The 21,789-nt window shown below is 30.9% G+C and overlaps 1 protein-coding gene across 1 annotated transcript in view; it reads right to left on the reverse strand.

The window, feature by feature from the left end:
- The window catches only part of LOC143256304 (ATP-binding cassette sub-family C member 9-like), a 112,595-nt gene that overhangs the window by 37,335 nt on the left and 53,471 nt on the right, over positions 1–21,789 (reverse strand). The window contains 3 exon segments of the mRNA XM_076513376.1: positions 4,307–4,472; positions 11,375–11,470; positions 16,080–16,185. Coding sequence (XP_076369491.1) covers positions 4,307–4,472; positions 11,375–11,470; positions 16,080–16,185 — 368 coding nt within the window.

The following is a 21,789-nucleotide window of genomic DNA, read 5'->3' on the forward strand; positions in this document are numbered from 1 at the left end:
TACCAGAAAATAAGAAACTTCAAAACTTGGTTCAGGCTACAGTTTAACATGAAAATATCTTGAAGTAAGAACACTGCTGTATGATGATAGACAAAATGATGTCTTATTTTTATTTATTATAAAATATTTCATAAAATCTATCAAAATAATGAATGACGTTATTAATAGAACAAATAAGAAATAATATGTAACAAAGATTATTTTAAGATATAATTGATACTCAAAGCTGTTGGTACTTGCTGTAACTCCATAATTACAGAAATAAGTAAAAATAAGACATTTCACAAATACGTCACTTTTTAAGACCATTGCTTTGCCACTAAGAGCATCATCATATAAAGACTGGAATGTTTTATACCAGGGTTTAAAACAAAATATAAAAAATGACATTCACCTAGAGACAAGAGTTTAAGTTGGTTTAGTCATTCAGAACTTGCTCTGGATTTGCTTTTAGACTTCTAGTTATTTCTCAAACTTTTCAACTGTCGAGCTTTCACAAATACTTAAATTTTGCAGTTTATTCAGGATCATATTGGTGTTTAATTTTAATAAAGCAGAATAAAAAGGTTGAATAAATAGTTCCTATTTCTAGAATGTTCTTTAATCCTCGTTTCTATGGAATGTCCTGTTTTACCTTTATACACGCACAGTCTTGATACATTAAATGATAAACACCACTACTGTGGTATGTTTTGATTTGTGTTTTTTTTGCATTTGTTGTTGCACAAATTTTTCCTTAGCTGTTTTCACAGTAGAAGGCCAGTCTGTAGAAATCTTTGTTCAGTGTGTTATACATTATTTTGTGAGAAGGTTTTAAACTGTAACTCATTTTAAACCATTGTTTTTTAGTTGTTGTTGTTTGGTACAGTATGTGGGTATATTGGTTTTAAAGTTATGACGTTCAATTTCTTAAAAAAACAATGTACCAATTAACTTTGTTGTATGATTACTGTTAACAGCAGTTTCTTTTATAGTTTTTAATTTAGTTTCATAATCTTCATACGACAAGGGTATGGTAATAATTCACTGTTAATTTGTAAGTTATTTTGTCTTGAAGAAGCATATATGATTGTTACACTGTTAGTTGGTTTTATGAAGATTTTGAAGGAATATCTTATCATTATTTATGCTGATATTTAAGTCCAAAAATTAATGTTTCCATTTTCACCAAATTCCATAAAAAATCTAATAAATTTGTTTTGTATATTTAAAAAAGTTACAAAATTGTTAAGTTGATGTTTGGATCCTGTTGAGTAACAAGTCACATCAGCACCATTGTTTAATGATGAAAATAATATAAAACATGTTCCAGTTGAGTAACAAGTCACATCAGCACCATTGTTTAATGATGAAAATAATATAAAACATGTTCCAGTTGAGTAACAAGTCACATTAGCACCATTGTTTAATGATGAAAATAATATAAAACATGTTCCAGTTGAGTAACAAGTCACATCAGCACCATTGTTTAATGATGAAAATAATATAAAACATGTTCCAGTTGAGTAACAAGTCACATCAGCACCATTGTTTAATGATGAAAATAATATAAAACATGTTGCAGTTGAGTAACAAGTCACATTAGCACCATTGTTTAATGATGAAAATAATATAAAACATGTTCCAGTTGAGTAACAAGTCACATCAGCATTGTTTAATGATGAAAATAATATAAAACATGTTGCAGTTGAGTAACAAGTCACATCAGCACCATTGTTTAATGATGAAAATAATATAAAACATGTTCCAGTTGAGTAACAAGTCACATCAGCACCATTGTTTAATGATGAAAATAATATAAAACATGTTAAATACTGGTATAGATATTGCACACAAATTGCATTAACATAATTTTTGGAAATACATTTATTAGTTGGAACAATGACTATGTGGATATTTTTATACTTCAAGTCCACTTTATTTCATAAATGATTTCATTTTTTATTATTTTATTATCTGTATTAGGAATTTATCAGTAAAAATGATTAAAACTGACAAAATTACATTTTCATTATAGTTATACTTTGCATACAATCTGAACCATCGATTGCCAAATGTCTAAGTGTCTGCTAATACAGGCAAACTGCTGGACGGGTCATTGCCAAATATGGAAGTGCTCTTAGATGACCTTGAGGATAATACAAGTCCATTATGTATTCTCCTTGTATTGAATGATTTGTCAGCTACATACCCACAAAAAACCACTGTTCTTAAATTTACAAATGTGAGTGGTAACCAACAAAGCCAATCAACCATTTATAAACTCAGACAACACTTTGTCTATCTATATATAAAAACTCTTTACATTTAGACCAATCTGAAGTAAGTAGAGAACCACAGAACATTATTAACATGTGTCGATTAAAATAAAATCATAAAACATTATTCACTTGTGTCAATTAAAATAAGCAGAGAATCACAGAACATTATTCAAAACAAAAATCAAACAATCAGCACAGTGAAGTGACAAAAATATGACTGATGTGAACATTCTGTATTGTTGGAACTACACTGAAAGCCTAAATAACAAAGTTATATATTTAAAAATGGCTGGTATGGGTAGAGAAAGCACTAGTAGATGAGCAAACAATGTTTCAACCTTGTTCGCTCCTCTACATAGTGTTTTCTCTACCCATACTAGCTGTTTTTAAATATATAATTTTCTCCACAAGTGGGTTTTCTCATCATCATGGACTAAATAACAAAGGATTTAGAGACAAATAGTAACTGGACAAATATAGAGTATTTATTCATGTATGTATTATGTCAACTAAATGGTCCCAAATTCCAAAATACCCCAAGAATGAATAATAACTATACTAAGAATAATCAGAAGAAAAGAACAAGATTGCTGGAAGCAGGATCATGTTCTTGTCCAATCCAACTTGGATAAATTACTTGAGAAAAGATAGACCAATCAATGTGAAATGTGAGAACACAAACTAATTTAATAATTATGAAAGGTAATCTAATTTATACAGTTCCTTGACAGATTGTTAGAAACAATAAACAATTATCAATGTTTTTTGAGCAATCTTCCTATTAATTCATTCAAAAATAGAATAACATCAGTTCTTTACACTATGGAAATTCTGATTTTAATTATTACAATGTGCTACTATTGGTCAAAATGTAATCACGAATATCAGAATTTCACTACTGTAAAAGTTGCTATTGTTGTATTCTTAAGTTTGATAATTCTGAATTAAATTATATTACTTGTATACACTTCTAACTGTCAAAATCAGAATACAATCATACCCATATCAAGCAAACCTAATAATACTGTAACCTGAAGAGAAACTTACTGAAACAAAGACAAAAACAACTGAAAAACAGTAAAGTTATAAACAATTTCTTTTGTGTAACTTCTGGTAGTCTCACTGAGAAACCTAATAGTTTTATAACTGTCAAAAGTTAAGATTCTTTTTCAGTGCTTGAACTTGAAACTTTCAACAAATTACACCATTTTTATTCAAGAGTCTCTTTTAATCTTTTTGTGTTTTAAACACAGCATAAAAATGTTCTAGAAAGTAAATAAGATGTAATTCCCAATTTGAAATGAACTGTTGATCTCTGAAGAGAAATGTCACATTGCAGCAGTACAACTAATAGAAAACAGTAGATCGCTGAAGAGAAATGTCACATTGCAGCAGTACAACTAATAGAAAACAGTAGATAGCTGAAGAGAAATGTAACATTGCAGCAGTACAACTAATAGAAAACAGTAATCGCTGAAGAGAAATGTCACATTGCAGCAGTACAACTAATAGAAAACAGTAGATTGCTGAAGAGAAATGTCACATTGCAGCAGTACAACTAATAAACTGTTGATCTCAGAAAAGAAACTTTAAACCATGACAGTAAAATTACTGAGTATAACAAGTAAAATATCATTTTGAGTGGTAGAAATCTGGTTTGTAGCACATTCTTAAATTAATTGAACACTGTGTAATTGTGTTAACTTTGTTTTTATATATCAGTTAAGTTTAGGCTCAGTACGTGCACAACTTTATTTAAAGCTAAAACTTTTTATATTTCTACACTTTTTCTCGTCATCCATATAGGGAACTTGTACACACGTGCTTTTGTTTATTTGTGATCTGCTGATACTGAAGTGATTACAAATCATAATTTTAATTTACCTAAATAAACTGGTTAAATATTAAGACAGCAACTAATCTTTAAATGTTATACTGTATATATTTTGTACATATTATGGAACATTTAAATTTTCCTAAACTAAGAAAATCCAAAATACATTACGAGTTTTAATTCCAATTCAAGACTGCTATTAAATACTAACCAATATGACAATTCTGGCTTGTGAATAAAATGCTCGAGCCAGAGCGATCCGTTGTTTCTGACCACCACTCAGGTTCACACCTCGTTCTCCGATCTCTGTCATGTCTCTTGCAGGGAGTAGTTCAATGTCTGGTTGAAGTGCACAGGCTTGAACAACCTGGTAATATCTGTTACATACAAGAAACATTAAGGTGTCAACTAAACTTCACTTATGTTTTTTAAAATGACACAACAAAATTAACCATCTCCCAAACAACATACACATCTCACTCCTTCACTGACTTAATAAACAATGATAACATACACATCCTACACATTCACTGACTTAATAAACAATGATAACACACACATCCTATACATTCACTGACTTAATAAACAATGATAACATACACATCCTACACATTCACTGACTTAATAAACAATGATAACATGTACATCTCACTCCTTCACTGACTTAATAAACAATGATAACATACACATCTCACTCCTTCACTGACTTAATAAACAATGATAACATACACATCCTACACATTCACTGACTTAATAAACAATGATAACATACACATCTCACTCCTTCACTGACTTAATAAACAATGATAACATACACATCTCACTCCTTCACTGACTTAATAAACAATGATAACATACACATCTCACTCATTCACTGACTTAATAAACAATGATAACATACACATCTCACTCCTTCACTGACTTAATAAACAATGATAACATACACATCCCTCTCATTCACTGACTTAATAAACAATAACATACACATCCTACTCATTCACTGACTTAATAAACAATGATAACATACACATCCTACTCATTCACTGACTTAATAAACAATGATAACATACACATCCTACTCATTCACTGACTTAATAAACAATGATAACATACACATCCTACTCATTCACTGACTTAATAAACAATGATAACATACACATCTCACACATTCACTGACTTAATAAACAATGATAACATACACATCTCACTCCTTCACTGACTTAATAAACAATGATAACATACACATCCCTCTCATTCACTGACTTAATAAACAATGATAACATACACATCCTACTCATTCACTGACTTAATAAACAATGATAACATACACATCCTACTCCTTCACTGACTTAATAAACAATGATAACATACACGTCCTACTCATTCACTGACTTAATAAACAATGATAACATACACATCCTACTCATTCACTGACTTAATAAACAATGATAACATACACATCCTACTCCTTCACTGACTTAATAAACAATGATAACATACACATCCTACTCATTCACTGACTTAATAAACAATGATAACATACACATCCCTCTCATTCACTGACTTAATAAACAATGATAACATACACATCTCTCTCATTCACTGACTTAATAAACAATAACATACAAATCCTACTCATTCACTGACTTAATAAACAATAACATACACGTCCTACTCATTCACTGACTTAATAAACAATGATAACATACACATCTCTCTCATTCACTGACTTAATAAACAATGATAACATACACATCCTACTCCTTCACTGACTTAATAAACAATGATAACATACACATCTCTCTCATTCACTGACTTAATAAACAATAACATACAAATCCTACTCATTCACTGACTTAATAAACAATAACATACAAATCCTACTCATTCACTGACTTAATAAACAATAACATACACGTCCTACTCATTCACTGACTTAATAAACAATGATAACATACACATCCCTCTCATTCACTGACTTAATAAACAATAACATACAAATCCTACTCATTCACTGACTTAATAAACAATAACATACACGTCCTACTCATTCACTGACTTAATAAACAATGATAACATACACATCTCTCTCATTCACTGACTTAATAAACAATGATAGCATACACATCTCACTCCTTCACTGACTTAATAAACAATGATAACATACACATCCTACTCCTTCACTGACTTAATAAACAATGATAACATACACATCCTACTCATTCACTGACTTAATAAACAATGATAACATGTACATCTCACTCCTTCACAGACTTAATAAACAATGATAACATACACATCTCACTCATTCACTGACTTAATAAACAATAACATACATGTCCTACTCATTCACTGACTTAATAAACAATGATAACATACACATCTCTCTCATTCACTGACTTAATAAACAATGATAGCATACATGTCCTATTCATTCACTGACTTAATAAACAATGATAACATACACATCTCACTCCTTCACTGACTTAATAAACAATGATAACAGACACATCCTACTCATTCACTGACTTAATAAACAATGATAACATACATGTCCTATTCATTCACTGACTTAATAAACAATGATAACATACACATCCTACTCATTCACTGACTTAATAAACAATGATAACATACACATCCTACTCCTTCACTGACTTAATAAACAATGATAACATACACATCCTACTCATTCACTGACTTAATAAACAATGATAACATACACATCCCTCTCATTCACTGACTTAATAAACAATGATAACATACACATCTCTCTCATTCACTGACTTAATAAACAATAACATACAAATCCTACTCATTCACTGACTTAATAAACAATAACATACACGTCCTACTCATTCACTGACTTAATAAACAATGATAACATACACATCTCTCTCATTCACTGACTTAATAAACAATGATAACATACACATCCTACTCCTTCACTGACTTAATAAACAATGATAACATACACATCTCTCTCATTCACTGACTTAATAAACAATAACATACAAATCCTACTCATTCACTGACTTAATAAACAATAACATACAAATCCTACTCGTTCACTGACTTAATAAACAATAACATACACGTCCTACTCATTCACTGACTTAATAAACAATGATAACATACACATCCCTCTCATTCACTGACTTAATAAACAATAACATACAAATCCTACTCATTCACTGACTTAATAAACAATAACATACACGTCCTACTCATTCACTGACTTAATAAACAATGATAACATACACATCTCTCTCATTCACTGACTTAATAAACAATGATAGCATACACATCTCACTCCTTCACTGACAATAAACAATGATAACATACACATCCTACTCCTTCACTGACTTAATAAACAATGATAACATACACATCCTACTCATTCACTGACTTAATAAACAATGATAACATGTACATCTCACTCCTTCACAGACTTAATAAACAATGATAACATACACATCTCACTCATTCACTGACTTAATAAACAATAACATACATGTCCTACTCATTCACTGACTTAATAAACAATGATAACATACACATCTCTCTCATTCACTGACTTAATAAACAATGATAGCATACATGTCCTATTCATTCACTGACTTAATAAACAATGATAACATACACATCTCACTCCTTCACTGACTTAATAAACAATGATAACAGACACATCCTACTCATTCACTGACTTAATAAACAATGATAACATACATGTCCTATTCATTCACTGACTTAATAAACAATGATAACATACACATCTCACTCCTTCACTGACTTAATAAACAATGATAACATACACATCCTACACATTCACTGACTTAATAAACAATAACATACAAATCCTACTCATTCACTGACTTAATAAACAATAACATACACGTCCTACTCATTCACTGACTTAATAAACAATAACATACACATCCCTCTCATTCACTGACTTAATAAACAATGATAACATACACATCCTACTCATTCACTGACTTAATAAACGATGATAACATACACATCCTACTCATTCACTGACTTAATAAACAATGATAACATACACATCCTACTCATTCACTGACTTAATAAACAATGATAACATACACATCTCTCTCATTCACTGACTTAATAAACAATGATAACATACACATCTCACTCCTTCACTGACTTAATAAACAATGATAACATACACATCTCACTCCTTCACTGACTTAATAAACAATGATAACAGACACATCCCTCTCATTCACTGACTTAATAAACAATGATAACATACACATCCTACTCATTCACTGACTTAATAAACGATGATAACATACACATCCTACTCATTCACTGACTTAATAAACAATGATAACATACACATCCTACTCATTCACTGACTTAATAAACAATGATAACATACACATCTCTCTCATTCACTGACTTAATAAACAATGATAACATACACATTCACTGACTTAATAAACAATGATAACATGTACATCTCTTTCATTCACTGACTGGATTTCTTCTCCAACTGTCACAACAATAATTGAAATAAGGTTATAGTTCAAGTGGGATAACATGGTTCTTCTACAATTATAGTTTAGATAGAACTTGATTCTGCTACAGTTCTAGTTTAGGTTGAATAACTTAGTTCTACCACAGTTACATTTCAGCTACAAACTGAGATGTACTATGTTATTAGCTATGATCTGTAGCCATAATATTAACTACAAGATATGGTGAAATGCATTATTATTTTTCTATTTATTAGAGAAACTTGACTTAAAACAATTTACTCAGAAATAAATCTGATTTACTTTTTTTCCATTTCAGAGTTTTCCTTAAAGAGTTAAAACTTGCAATGTAATTGTTTTACTAAATTTTATCTACAGTGGCATGGTGGTGGTTCTTTTAGTCAAATCATGTGTACCATTTTGAACCAACAGTGGCATGGTGGTGGTTCTTTTTGTCAAATCATGTGTACCATTTTGAACCAACAGTGGCATGGTGGTGGTTCTTTTAGTCAAATCATGTGTACCATTTGGAACCAACAGTGGCATGGTGGTGGTTCTTTTAGTGAAATCATGTGTACCATTTTGAACCAACAGTGGCATGGTGGTGGTTCTTTTAGTGAAATCATGTGTACCATTTTGAACCAACAGTGGCATGGTGGTGGTTCTTTTTGTCAAATCATGTGTACCATTTTGAACCAACAGTGGCATGGTGGTGGTTCTTTAGTCAGATCATGTGTACCATTTGGAACCAACAGTGGCATGGTGGTGGTTCTTTAGTGAAATCATGTGTACCATTTTGAACCAAAAAACTTAAGTTGAAAATACTCAAGAAGTTGAGTTGGAAAGCAAATAACCATAAAACATTGTTACTTGATTGGTAACTCTAAACAATAAGAAAAATGTAGTTCTTAATATCTGAAAATATTGTAACTAGTTGGTAGAAAATGGAAATGTATGTGGTTTAGGAATTATAGTAAAAATATAAGAGAATAAAATATAACTTTCACACAATTAAGAAATACCAGAAAATTGTTTAATACATTTAATATTTTAGTCATAATTCTTTTCCTTCCATATGTGTTGTAAATTATTTTGTTCTACCATTAAAAGTCCTTTATATTAAAAACAAGAGGGAATCTTCAACAGCTACAGCTGTAATTAGATCTCACATTGGTCAAGAGGTGGATAATTTCCCTAACTAGAACAAGAACTGTATAGAAACATTATATGTTATATAAGTTTTTTAACGTTAAAATACTTAATATTAAAAAAAACAAGAGGGGAATGAAGCCTCACTAAGAATTGCTGTAATTACAGAGATGGAGCTATAAAGTTTGTACTAGAAAACAAAATAAAAGAGACATTCTATGAGCAGCTAAAACACTACAAAACAAAACATGACAAGAGTATTTTTAAAGAACTTAGAGTCATATTTGTTCCTTCAGTTCCTAAATTAATTTTTTCTACTTTTTAATGCTCTCAAATCAATCTTAATTCTTTTAAGAACAAGGAGGTTCATACTCATCACGCACATATATTTATACACGAAGAAATAATAGTTTGTTTTTTTTTGCTAAATCTATCATTTGATAATTTTTGAAGCTTTCGCTCAATATCTCATTCTATCTGCAATTTGCAATCTCATTTGATCATGCATTTTTTTCAGAAAAATTTATGAAACTGACAGAATTTGTAACTTTATATCACTACTGTTGTTTGCCACCAATGCAGTGAGTACAGTAAAGGAAACTTCCAGAATGTTTGTAAAACAAAAACACTTGTTTAAAAACTAGGAACTAAAACATATTTCAGTTTTTTTCTTGATCCCTTAAAACCATTCATTTTGGTTATATCATTATTTTCTGAAACAACTAACTTTGGATAGCCAACTTTACCATTTAGGGGCCCATTATGGCCAGGTGGTTTAAGGCGTTCGACTCGTAATCTAAGGGTCGCAGGTTTGAATTCCTGTCGTACCAAAACATGCTTGCCCTTTCAGCCATGGGGGCATTATAATGTAACAGTCAATCCCACTATTTGTTGGTAAAAGAGTAGCCCAAGTGTTGGCAGTGGGTGGTGATGACTAACTGCTTTCCCTCTACTCTTACACTGCTAAATTAGGGATGGCTAGCGCAGATAGCCCTCGTATAACTTTGTGCAAAATTCTAAAACAAAACAAAATCTACCATTTAGGGGTTTTAGGATTAACAAACCAATTTGGGATTCACTTTTAAATCTCATGCATAACATCCAATGCAAAAAATTAACATTAAAATTCCTTTAAATCTGAAAAAATCCAAATGAAAAAAAAGATATCTCAAGTTTCACCAGAAACTAACACAGTTTTCATGTTTCTCAATGAAGTGTTTTAAATAACATAGTTTGATGCCTTATCCTTAGCAAAGTGAAACATCAAATATTTACATAACATTTATCTCTGGAAATAAGATGATAATATTTATGTTTTCTGTTAAAACTTGTGAAAAAATATTCTCTTAATGTAGCCTTGTTACTATTATTTGGTATATTTTAAAACAGACAGTACAACTTTAAGTCCTTACCTTTGTCCATCATAAGTTGTTACTATTATTTGGTATATTACAAAACAGACAGTACCACTTTAAGTCCTTACCTTTGTCCATCATAAGTTGTTACTATTATTTGGTATATTACAAAACAGACAGTACCACTTTATGTCCTTACCTTTGTCTATCATAAGTTGTTACTATTATTTGGTATATTACAAAACAGACAGTACCACTTTATGTCCTTACCTTCGTCCATCATAAGGCTGACCAAAGAGAATATTTTCTTTCAAAGTTGCATTAAGAAGCCAAGCTTTCTGAGGAACATAGGCAACGGATGGTGTGCTAAAAGTACAGACATTTATGAAGAAAAATTAATTTTTTATTTCTATAGATATTTTTTATATTTCACATTAAAAAAAGAGAGAAATAAAGATAAAAACAATGAAAAAAATCCTTTAACAGTGGGGTCAGTTGTAATGAATTACAATGTAAGAACAGAATGAATTACAGTTCAAGAGACCCAGGAAAAACAAAGGGGGGGGGGGTATTTTCACCTACAAAACAAAAGGGGGGGGATATTTGCACCTACAAAACAAAGGGGGGTATTTTCACCTACTGCTTTTATGATCTAGCTCAAAAATGTCATAAACAACCATATCTTGTACAAAAACTTATGAATAACTTATGATTCCATGTAAAGTTAGACCTTGTGTTTCATTCAAAATTGTAAGGCAGATATATATTTTATTTCAACTAAATCAACTACATGTAAAGTCAGTTACACTTCAATAGATGTGAACAGTCCTAATATGTATCATTAATACAAAATAAACTCTCATAAAGACATATTGAAAATTAGTAAAGCACACTGTATGTATTAACAAAAAAGATAACCTTATTGGTTACTTATTAATTACTTTTGGTCAGTCAGAAATATATTTATATTATTACGAGGACTTTATGAACTTTTAAAACTATTTCAAAACATTACAACAAAGGGTAAAGTGGTAATTTAGTACTGAAAACTATTTCAAAACATTACAACACAGGGTAAAGTGGTAATTTAGTACTGAAAACTATATCAAAACATTACAACACAGGGCAAAGTGGTAATTTAGTACTGAAAACTATTTCAAAACATTACAACACAGGGCAAAGTGGTAGTTTAGTACTGAAAACTATTTCAAAATATCACAACACAGGGTAAAGTGGTAATTTAGTACTGAAAACTATTTCAAAACATTACAACACAGGGTAAAGTGGTAGTTTAGTACTGAAAACTATTTCAAAACATTACAACACAGGGTAAAGTGGTAATTTAGTACTGAAAACTATTTCAAAACATTACAACACAGGGTAAAGTGGTAATTTAGTACTGAAAACTATTTCAAAACATTACAACACAGGGTAAAGTGGTAATTTAGTACTGAAAACTATTTCAAAACATTACAACACAGGGCAAAGTGGTAATTTAGTACTGAAAACTATTTCAAAACATTACAACACAGGGTAAAGTGGTAATTTAGTACTGAAAACTATTTCAAAACATTACAACACAGGGTAAAGTGGTAATTTAGTACTGAAAACTATTTCAAAACATTACAAGACAGGGTAAAGTGGTAATTTAGTACTGAAAACTATTTCAAAACATTACAACACAGGGTAAAGTGGTAATTTAGTACTGAAAACTATTTCAAAACATTACAAGACAGGGTAAAGTGGTAATTTAGTACTGAAAACTATTTCAAAACATTACAACACAGGGTAAAGTGGTAATTTAGTACTGAAAACTATTTCAAAATATCACAACACAGGGTAAAGTGGTAATTTAGTACTGAAAACTATTTCAAAACATTACAACACAGGGTAAAGTGGTAGTTTAGTACTGAAAACTATTTCAAAACATTACAACACAGGGTAAAGTGGTAATTTAGTACTGAAAACTATTTCAAAACATTACAACACAGGGTAAAGTGGTAATTTAGTACTGAAAACTATTTCAAAACATTACAACACAGGGTAAAGTGGTAATTTAGTACTGAAAACTATTTCAAAACATTACAACACAGGGTAAAGTGGTAATTTAGTACTGAAAACGATATCAAAACATTACAACACAGGGTAAAGTGGTAATTTAGAACTGAAAACTATTTCAAAACATTACAACACAGGGTAAAGTGGTAATTTAGTACTCAAAACTATTTCAAAACATTACAACACAGGGTAAAGTGGTAATTTAGTACTGAAACCTATTTCAAAACATTACAACACAGGGTAAAGTGGTAATTTAGTACTCAAAACTATTTCAAAACATTACAACACAGGGCAAAGTGGTAATTTGGTACTCAAAACTATTTCAAAATATTACAACACAGGGTAAAGTGGTAATTTAGTACTGAAAACTATATCAAAACATTACAACACAGGGCAAAGTGGTAATTTAGTACTCAAAACTATTTCAAAACATTACAACACAGGGTAAAGTGGTAATTTAGTACTGAAAACTATTTCAAAATATTACAACACAGGGTAAAGTGGTAATTTAGTACTGAAAACTATATCAAAACATTACAACACAGGGCAAAGTGGTAATTTAGTACTGAAAACTATTTCAAAACATTACAACACAGGGCAAAGTGGTAATTTGGTACTGAAAACTATTTCAAAATATTACAACACAGGGTAAAGTGGTAATTTGGTACTGAAAACTATATCAATACATTACAACACAGGGCAAAGTGGTAATTTAGTACTGAAAACTATTTCAAAATATTAAAACACAGGGTAAAGTGGTAATTTAGTACTGAAAACTATATCAAAACATTACAACACAGGGTAAAGTGGTAATTTGGTACTGAAAACTATTTTAAAACATTACAACACAGCGTAAAGTGGTAATTTAGTACTGAACACTATTTCAAAACATTACAACACAGGGTAAAGTGGTAGTTTAGTACTGAAAACTATTTCAAAACACTACAACACAGCGTAAAGTGGTAATTTAGTACTGAAAACTATATCAAAACATTACAACACAGGGTAAAGTGGTAATTTAGTACTGAAAACTATTTCAAAACATTACAACACAGGGTAAAGCGGTAGTTTAGTACTGAAAACTATTTCAAAACATTACAACACAGGGTAAAGTGGTAATTTAGTACTGAAAACTATTTCAAAACATTACAACACAGGGTAAAGTGGTAATTTAGTACTGAAAACTATTTCAAAACATCACAACACAGGGTAAAGTGGTAATTTAGTACTGAAAACTATTTCAAAACATTACAACACAGGGTAAAGTGGTAATTTAGTACTGAAAACTATTTCAAAACATCACAACACAGGGTAAAGTGGTAATTTAGTACTGAAAACTATTTCAAAACATCACAACACAGGGTAAAGTGGTAATTTAGTACTGAAAACTATTTCAAAACATCATAACACAGGGTAAAGTGGTAATTTAGTACTGAAAACTATTTCAAAACATCACAACACAGGGTAAAGTGGTAATTTAGTACTGAAAACTATTTCAAAATATTACAACACAGGGTAAAGTGGTAATTTAGTACTGAAAACTATTTCAAAACATCACAACACAGGGTAAAGTGGTAATTTAGTACTGAAAACTATTTCTAAACATTACAACACAGGGTAAAGTGGTAGTTTAGTACTGTCTTTTTTTAGGTTGAATTAATTGAACAGCAACTTTTCTCTTTTCTAAGTTAAGTGTATGGATTATATTTTCACAGTCATATCTTTACTCCCAGTCATGTTGATTTAAAATATATAGATCTATATGGCAATTTAGTAGGTGTTGAACATTATAAATTGTATAATGTGCTAAGACTAACATAAATACAAGTATATTATATGGTAAATGATATGATGTATCACATCCACATCTGTGTGTTTCTGAAACTCTTTCACTGCCACATATATGAGACACTACATAAACTTATTTAATCACATGTGATTTGGAAATCATGAAAGTGTATTCTATTTCAAACACCCCAAATTTTAACTTCCAAAAATGTGAAATAAATAATTAAATAAACTTTTGTTTCTTTAGCCTTCATATTAACAATATTCCAGTTGGGTGTTTAGTACCACCATTAAGAAAGATAATTTTATTTCAAATGTTCCCAAATTTTAACTGTTGTAAGCTTGAGATAAACAACTGGATAGTAAAACCGGATACTGGGAGAATGTTTATAAACATGATGATGCAAAAGTTAATAAATATCCAGGGTGTAAAGCAATGGTGAGAGAGAAAAAAAATCCAAAAATGAACAGTAAAATCAATGAAACATTTACAGTTACACTTTGATGAGAAATACCCACCATTCAAATGACATAATAATATTTTGTATAATTAAAACATAGAAACGTAATATTACAACCTAAAATCACATGACTATGAAATTTTCTGGAAGCTGTTTTGAGGGTTCAGCTTGGTAACTGACAGAGAAAAATATCATAAATCAATGTATGATAAATAATAAGTTAATAAAAGAAGACTTAAATCACCTGATACATTTATTTAACCTTCTCTACTTTTGTTCTTCATGTTTAAGAATGCTCTGACAATCCTGATGTGCTATGTGTTTAATATGTTGTTACTTTACAGAAATTTACATACATTATGAATTCATTATCTTGTTTATTTGTGAATTTTGTGTAAACCATGTCAAGAGCCACATGTATTAGTTGTTACTAATTTTGAAGTGATAAATTATAGTGAAAAAAGCAAGTTAACACCATCCACTACTCTTTAATCAATATATACTGGGATTGAACACTACATTATAATGTCCTATGGTCAAAAGGGCACTTCTGGGGATGGGTTTTGATCCTCCGACATTCATATTGCAAGTCAAACACCCTAACCAATAGGCTGTGCTAGGCCTAACTCACTAGAGGTTAAAAACCAAAATGCACACAACCAACTTACCCTGCCCACTGGACCACTCCTTTACAAGTTTGCATCTCTCCTAGCAGAGCAGACAGCAGAGAAGTTTTTCCACATCCTACTTGTCCAATGACTATAGTGAGTTTTCCTGTCAAAAGATAAAAGAAAACTGTAGTACATGCATTTTTGTTTTAAAATTAAAAATAAGATGATACTGACAAAATGTTAGTTTTAATTTCATAAAGAAACAAACAAAAAAACACTGGCACATTATTACACAGTTGGTAGAATGTGACTAAGGATGGTAAAATTAAAAATTGAAGTTATTTCCTATAACATAAAAAAGATTTTTAAACTTTACTGCATCTTAAATACCTTGTTTATATGTATTTTAGTCCTTCAAGACCTTTTATAAGTGCATTATATTGAACTTAGCAGCTGCTTCCCATTACAACTTTATCTGTTCATCATAACGTTCTGCGTAAATTACCTATAAAAGGACATCTAGAGAACTAGCTTCCATCAGCAAGGTTTACAACTACAACAGTAACTTAACCATGTTAGCATACTGGTCCAATGGCCTGACCTTCTTACCATGCCACAGGGCTTTCAACATTACCCCAAAGTTTTTAAAACTTAAAAAAACACCTCTTTTAAAACAAGACAAATCACAAAACTACTAAATGAAACAAAAAAAAACTCTTTGTGGGTAAATATAGAATAATACATGGAGTACTTCAAGTATATTCATGAACTTCAAGACTCAACATTTAAAATTAGAAGAAAAATTTCCAACAAGACAAAAGCTCTTTGAACATCTCAAACGTTTCTGTAGTACACTACGTAATCATCCTGCTTAAACCTTTGTGACACATTATGTAATCATCCTGCTTAAACCTTTATATCATACACTACACAATTATCCTGCTTAACTTTCATGTGACATGCTACACAATCATCCTGAAGAATATCAAAAAGAAACAAGTTGTGAAAGTCAAAAAACAAACTGTACATAATGTACCTCAGACCACTGATGTAGTATTCAACTTCTGTTCCAGAATCCTTTCAAACACTGAAAAGAAAAGGACCCAAACTTTACTGTTCCACCCACTAACTAAACTACTAAAAGTTGCCATGGTGAAAAAAAAGACCACAGAATCTGAGGTCCAGAGCCTCACAATACTGGAATTTAACACCTTGAATTGTCTAAAATGAGAAAATAATATTAACATTTTTGCCTGCAGATAAAGGAAATAATACAACAATCTTATAAGCAGGTGATTACAACATAAAGATCAGAAAGCCATTAGCTACCAATAAAAAACCTCAACAATGGGAAAAACAGAAAGATTCACCAAATGAACCATTAAACAAGTGGAAAACATGACCAAAAATCTGCAAAATACCAGAAACTATTCTGTACAGCTTTACATCCTGCCTAAGAATTGCAAACTTAGCACACATCTTAGATTCATCACCAGTGCTGTGTGAACTGGACATAAAATAGATTGGGAAAAGTACAGAATCATTGACCTAAATATATTTTTAGGAAAACATTTTTCTGAATTAATACAGTGAAACAATTACTAAATACATGCAAACCTAGAAATCAACAATTTGTGGATATCATTGGTCAAATCATTATTTCCTCCACCAAAAACAGTAAGGACCACCAACCAACCATTCCATGTCTATCTCATCCTCTCTGTTAGCATATAAATCATTGCAAGCTAATATGAAGATGAATGATGGAAGTCTTTCAAAATGTCACCCTTTTCCTTCTGAAGTAGTTTTGTTGCTTACCCATACAAGATTCAGGCCATAAGATCCTTCTGAAGTAGTTTTGTTACTTACCCATACAAGATTCAGGCCATAAGATCTTTCTGAAGTAGTTTTGTTACTTACCCATACAAGATTCAGGCCATAAGATCTTTCTGAAGTAGTTTTGTTGCTTACCCATACAAGATTCAGGCCATAAGATCCTTCTGAAGTAGTTTTGTTGCTTACCCATACAAGATTCAGGCCATAAGATCTTTCTGAAGTAGTTTTGTTGCTTTCCCATACAAGATTCAGGCCATAAGATCTTTCTGAAGTAGTTTTGTTACTTACCCATACAAGATTCAGGCCATAAGATCTTTCTGAAGTAGTTTTGTTACTTATCCATACAAGATTCAGGCCATAAGATCTTTCTGAAGTAGTTTTGTTGCTTACCCATACAAGATTCAGGCCATAAGATCCTTCTGAAGTAGTTTTGTTACTTACCCATACAAGATTCAGGCCATAAGATCCTTCTGAAGTAGTTTTGTTGCTTACCCATACAAGATTCAGGCCATAAGATCCTTCTGAAGTAGTTTTGTTGCTTACCCATACAAGATTCAGGCCATAAGATCTTTCTGAAGTAGTTTTGTTGCTTACCCATACAAGATTCAGGCCATAAGATCCTTCTGAAGTAGTTTTGTTGCTTACCCATACAAGATTCAGGCCATAAAATCTTTCCGAAGTAGTTTTGTTGCTTACCCATACAAGATTCAGGCCATAAGATACTTCTGAAGTAGTTTTGTTGCTTACCCATACAAGATTCAGGCCATAAGATATTTCTGAAGTACTTTTGTTGCTTACCCATACAAGATTCAGGCCATAAGATCCTTCTGAAGTAGTTTTGTTGCTTACCCATACAAGATTCAGGCCATAAGATCTTTCTGAAGTAGTTTTGTTGCTTACCCATACAAGATTCAGGCCATAAGATCCTTCTGAAGTAGTTTTGTTGCTTACCCATACAAGATTCAGGCCATAAGATCTTTCTGAAGTAGTTTTGTTGCTTACCCATACAAGATTCAGGCCATAAGAGTTAAATCAAACCTTTCTTCATTATGTCGTATGTTATACACTTGAGATCCAAACAGATAATATGTGCTTTTTAAACAATTATCTAAACCATTCATAGATCAGATTTTTTGTGGGCCTATGATGCTATTGGTTACAGAGTTAATAATAAGAGAAAATAAACAACAAAAACTAATATTACAACTGCTCTCACAAATTAGTGTTAAGGATACCAATGTATTTAATTCTGTATAAAATAACCTTTACAAAACTGACTTTAATATTACAGAGTAAAATGACTTTTGAACCTAGATTAAAACTAGATTTTAAAGGTGACAAAACCTAATCAACAACAGATAACACTCAAGGTTAAATAATTTTTAACTGCTTATATCAAAACTAGAATATAAAAGTGCAATAAGTCTCACGAACCATACAGTAATAATCTTCATGATGTACAGTTTAAAAACAGAATTTAAAAGTGTAATTACCCTTACAAACATAGATTGATACTAGAACTTAAAGGTGAACCTGTAAGGTATTAACTATACTTTACTGAAAGTGAATCAAGAAACTTATGAAGTTTATGTACAAGTCAAGAGGTATGTCTAAAAAATAGAATTACTTCAGTAATTTGTGATGTCAAGAGGTATGTCTAAAGATAGAATTACTTCAGTAATTTGTGATGTCAAGAGGTATGTCTAAAGATAGAATTACTTCAGTGATTTGTGAAGTCAAGAGGTATGTCTAAAGATAGAATTACTGCAGTGATTCGTGAAGTCAAGAGGTACGTCTAAAGATAGAATTACTTCAGTGATTCGTGAAGTCAAGAGGTATGTCTAAAGATAGAATTACTTCAGTGATTTGTGAAGTCAAGAGGTATGTCTAAAGATAGAATTACTTCAGTGATTTGTGAAGTCAAGAGGTATGTCTAAAGATAGAATTACTTCAGTGATTTGTGAAGTCAAGAGGTATGTCTAAACATAGAATTACTTCAGTGATTTGTAGAGTCAAGAGGTATGTCTAAACATAGAATTACCTTAGTGATTCGTGAAGTCAAGAGGTACGTCTAAAGATAGAATTACTTCAGTGATTTGTGAAGTCAAGAGGTATGTCTAAAAATATAATTACTTCAGTGATTTGTGAAGTCAAGAGGTATGTCTAAAAATATAATTACTTCAGTGATTTGTGAAGTCAAGAGGTATGTCTAAAGATAGAATTACTTCAGTGATTTGTAAAGTCAATAGGTATGTCTAAAGATAGAATTACTTCAGTGATTTGTGAAGTCAAGAGGTATGTCTAAAGATAGAATTACTTCAGTGATTTGTGAAGTCAAGAGGTATGTCTAAAAATAGAATTACCTTAGTGATTCGTGAAGTCAAGAGGTACGTCTAAAGATAGAATTACTTCAGTGATTCGTGAAGTCAAGAGGTATGTCTAAAGATAGAATTACTTCAGTGATTCGTGAAGTCAAGAGGTATGTCTAAAGATAGAATTACTTCACTGATTTGTGAAGTCAAGAGGTATGTCTAAAGATAGAATTACTTCAGTGTCTGGCTCATTTTTAAACCTCAAAGAAACATGTGAATGTTCATGTCTGAAAGTTAGTCAGACATTAATGTAAAAAGAAATAAATCTACTTCAGGAGAACTGGATTACACAACCTGTACCAGTAGTACAATGGTTTTAATATAGACTCTATTATACACAACCTGTATCAGTAGTACAATGGTTTTGATATAGACTCTATTATACACAACCTGTATCAGTTGTACAATGGTTTTGATATAGATTATATTATACACCACCTGTATGAGTAGTACAATGGTTTTAATATAGATTCTATTATACACAACCTGTATCAGTAGTACAATAGTTTTGATATAGACTCTGTTATACACAACTTGTATCAGTAGTACAATTGTTTTGATATAGACTCTATTATACACAACCTGTATGAGTAGTACAATGGTTTTGATATAGATTCTATTATACACAACCTGTATCAGTAGTACAATAGTTTTGATATAGACTCTGTTATACACAACCTGTATCAGTAGTACAATTGTTTTGATATAGACTCTATTATACACAACCTGTATCAGTAGTACAATGGTTTTGATATAGATTCTATTATACACAACCTGTATCAGTAGTACAATGGTTTTGATATAGACTCTATTACACACAACCTGTATCAGTAGTACAATGGTTTTGATATAGATTCTATTATACACAACCTGTATCAGTAGTACAATGGTTTTGATATAGACTCTATTATACACAACCTGTATCAGTAGTACAATTGTTTTGATATAGATTCTATTATACACAACCTGTATCAGTAGTACAATGGTTTTGATATAGATTCTATTATACACAACCTGTATCAGTAGTACAATGGTTTTGATATAGATTCTATCATACACAACCCCTATCAGTAGTACAATTGTTTTGATATAGACTCTATTATACACAACCTGTATCAGTAGTACAATTGTTTTGATATAGACTCTATTATACACAACCTGTATCAGTAGTACAATGGTTTTGATATAGACTCTATTATACACAACCTGTATCAGTAGTACAATTGTTTTGATATAGACTCTATTATACACAACCTGTATCAGTAGTACAATGGTTTTGATATAGATTCTATTATACACAACCTGTATCAGTAGTACAATGGTTTTGATATAGATTCTATTATACACAACCTGTATCAGTAGTACAATGGTTTTGATATAGATTCTATTATACACAACCTGTATCAGTAGTACAATGGTTTTGATATAGACTCTATTATACACAACCTGTATCAGTAGTACAATTGTTTTGATATAGATTCTATTATACACAACCTGTATCAGTAGTACAATTGTTTTGATATAGACTCTATTATACACAACCTGTATCAGTAGTACAA

This window comes from Tachypleus tridentatus, chromosome 7 (genome assembly GCF_004210375.1).
Source record: "Tachypleus tridentatus isolate NWPU-2018 chromosome 7, ASM421037v1, whole genome shotgun sequence".
Lineage (NCBI taxonomy): Eukaryota > Metazoa > Arthropoda > Merostomata > Xiphosura > Limulidae > Tachypleus > Tachypleus tridentatus.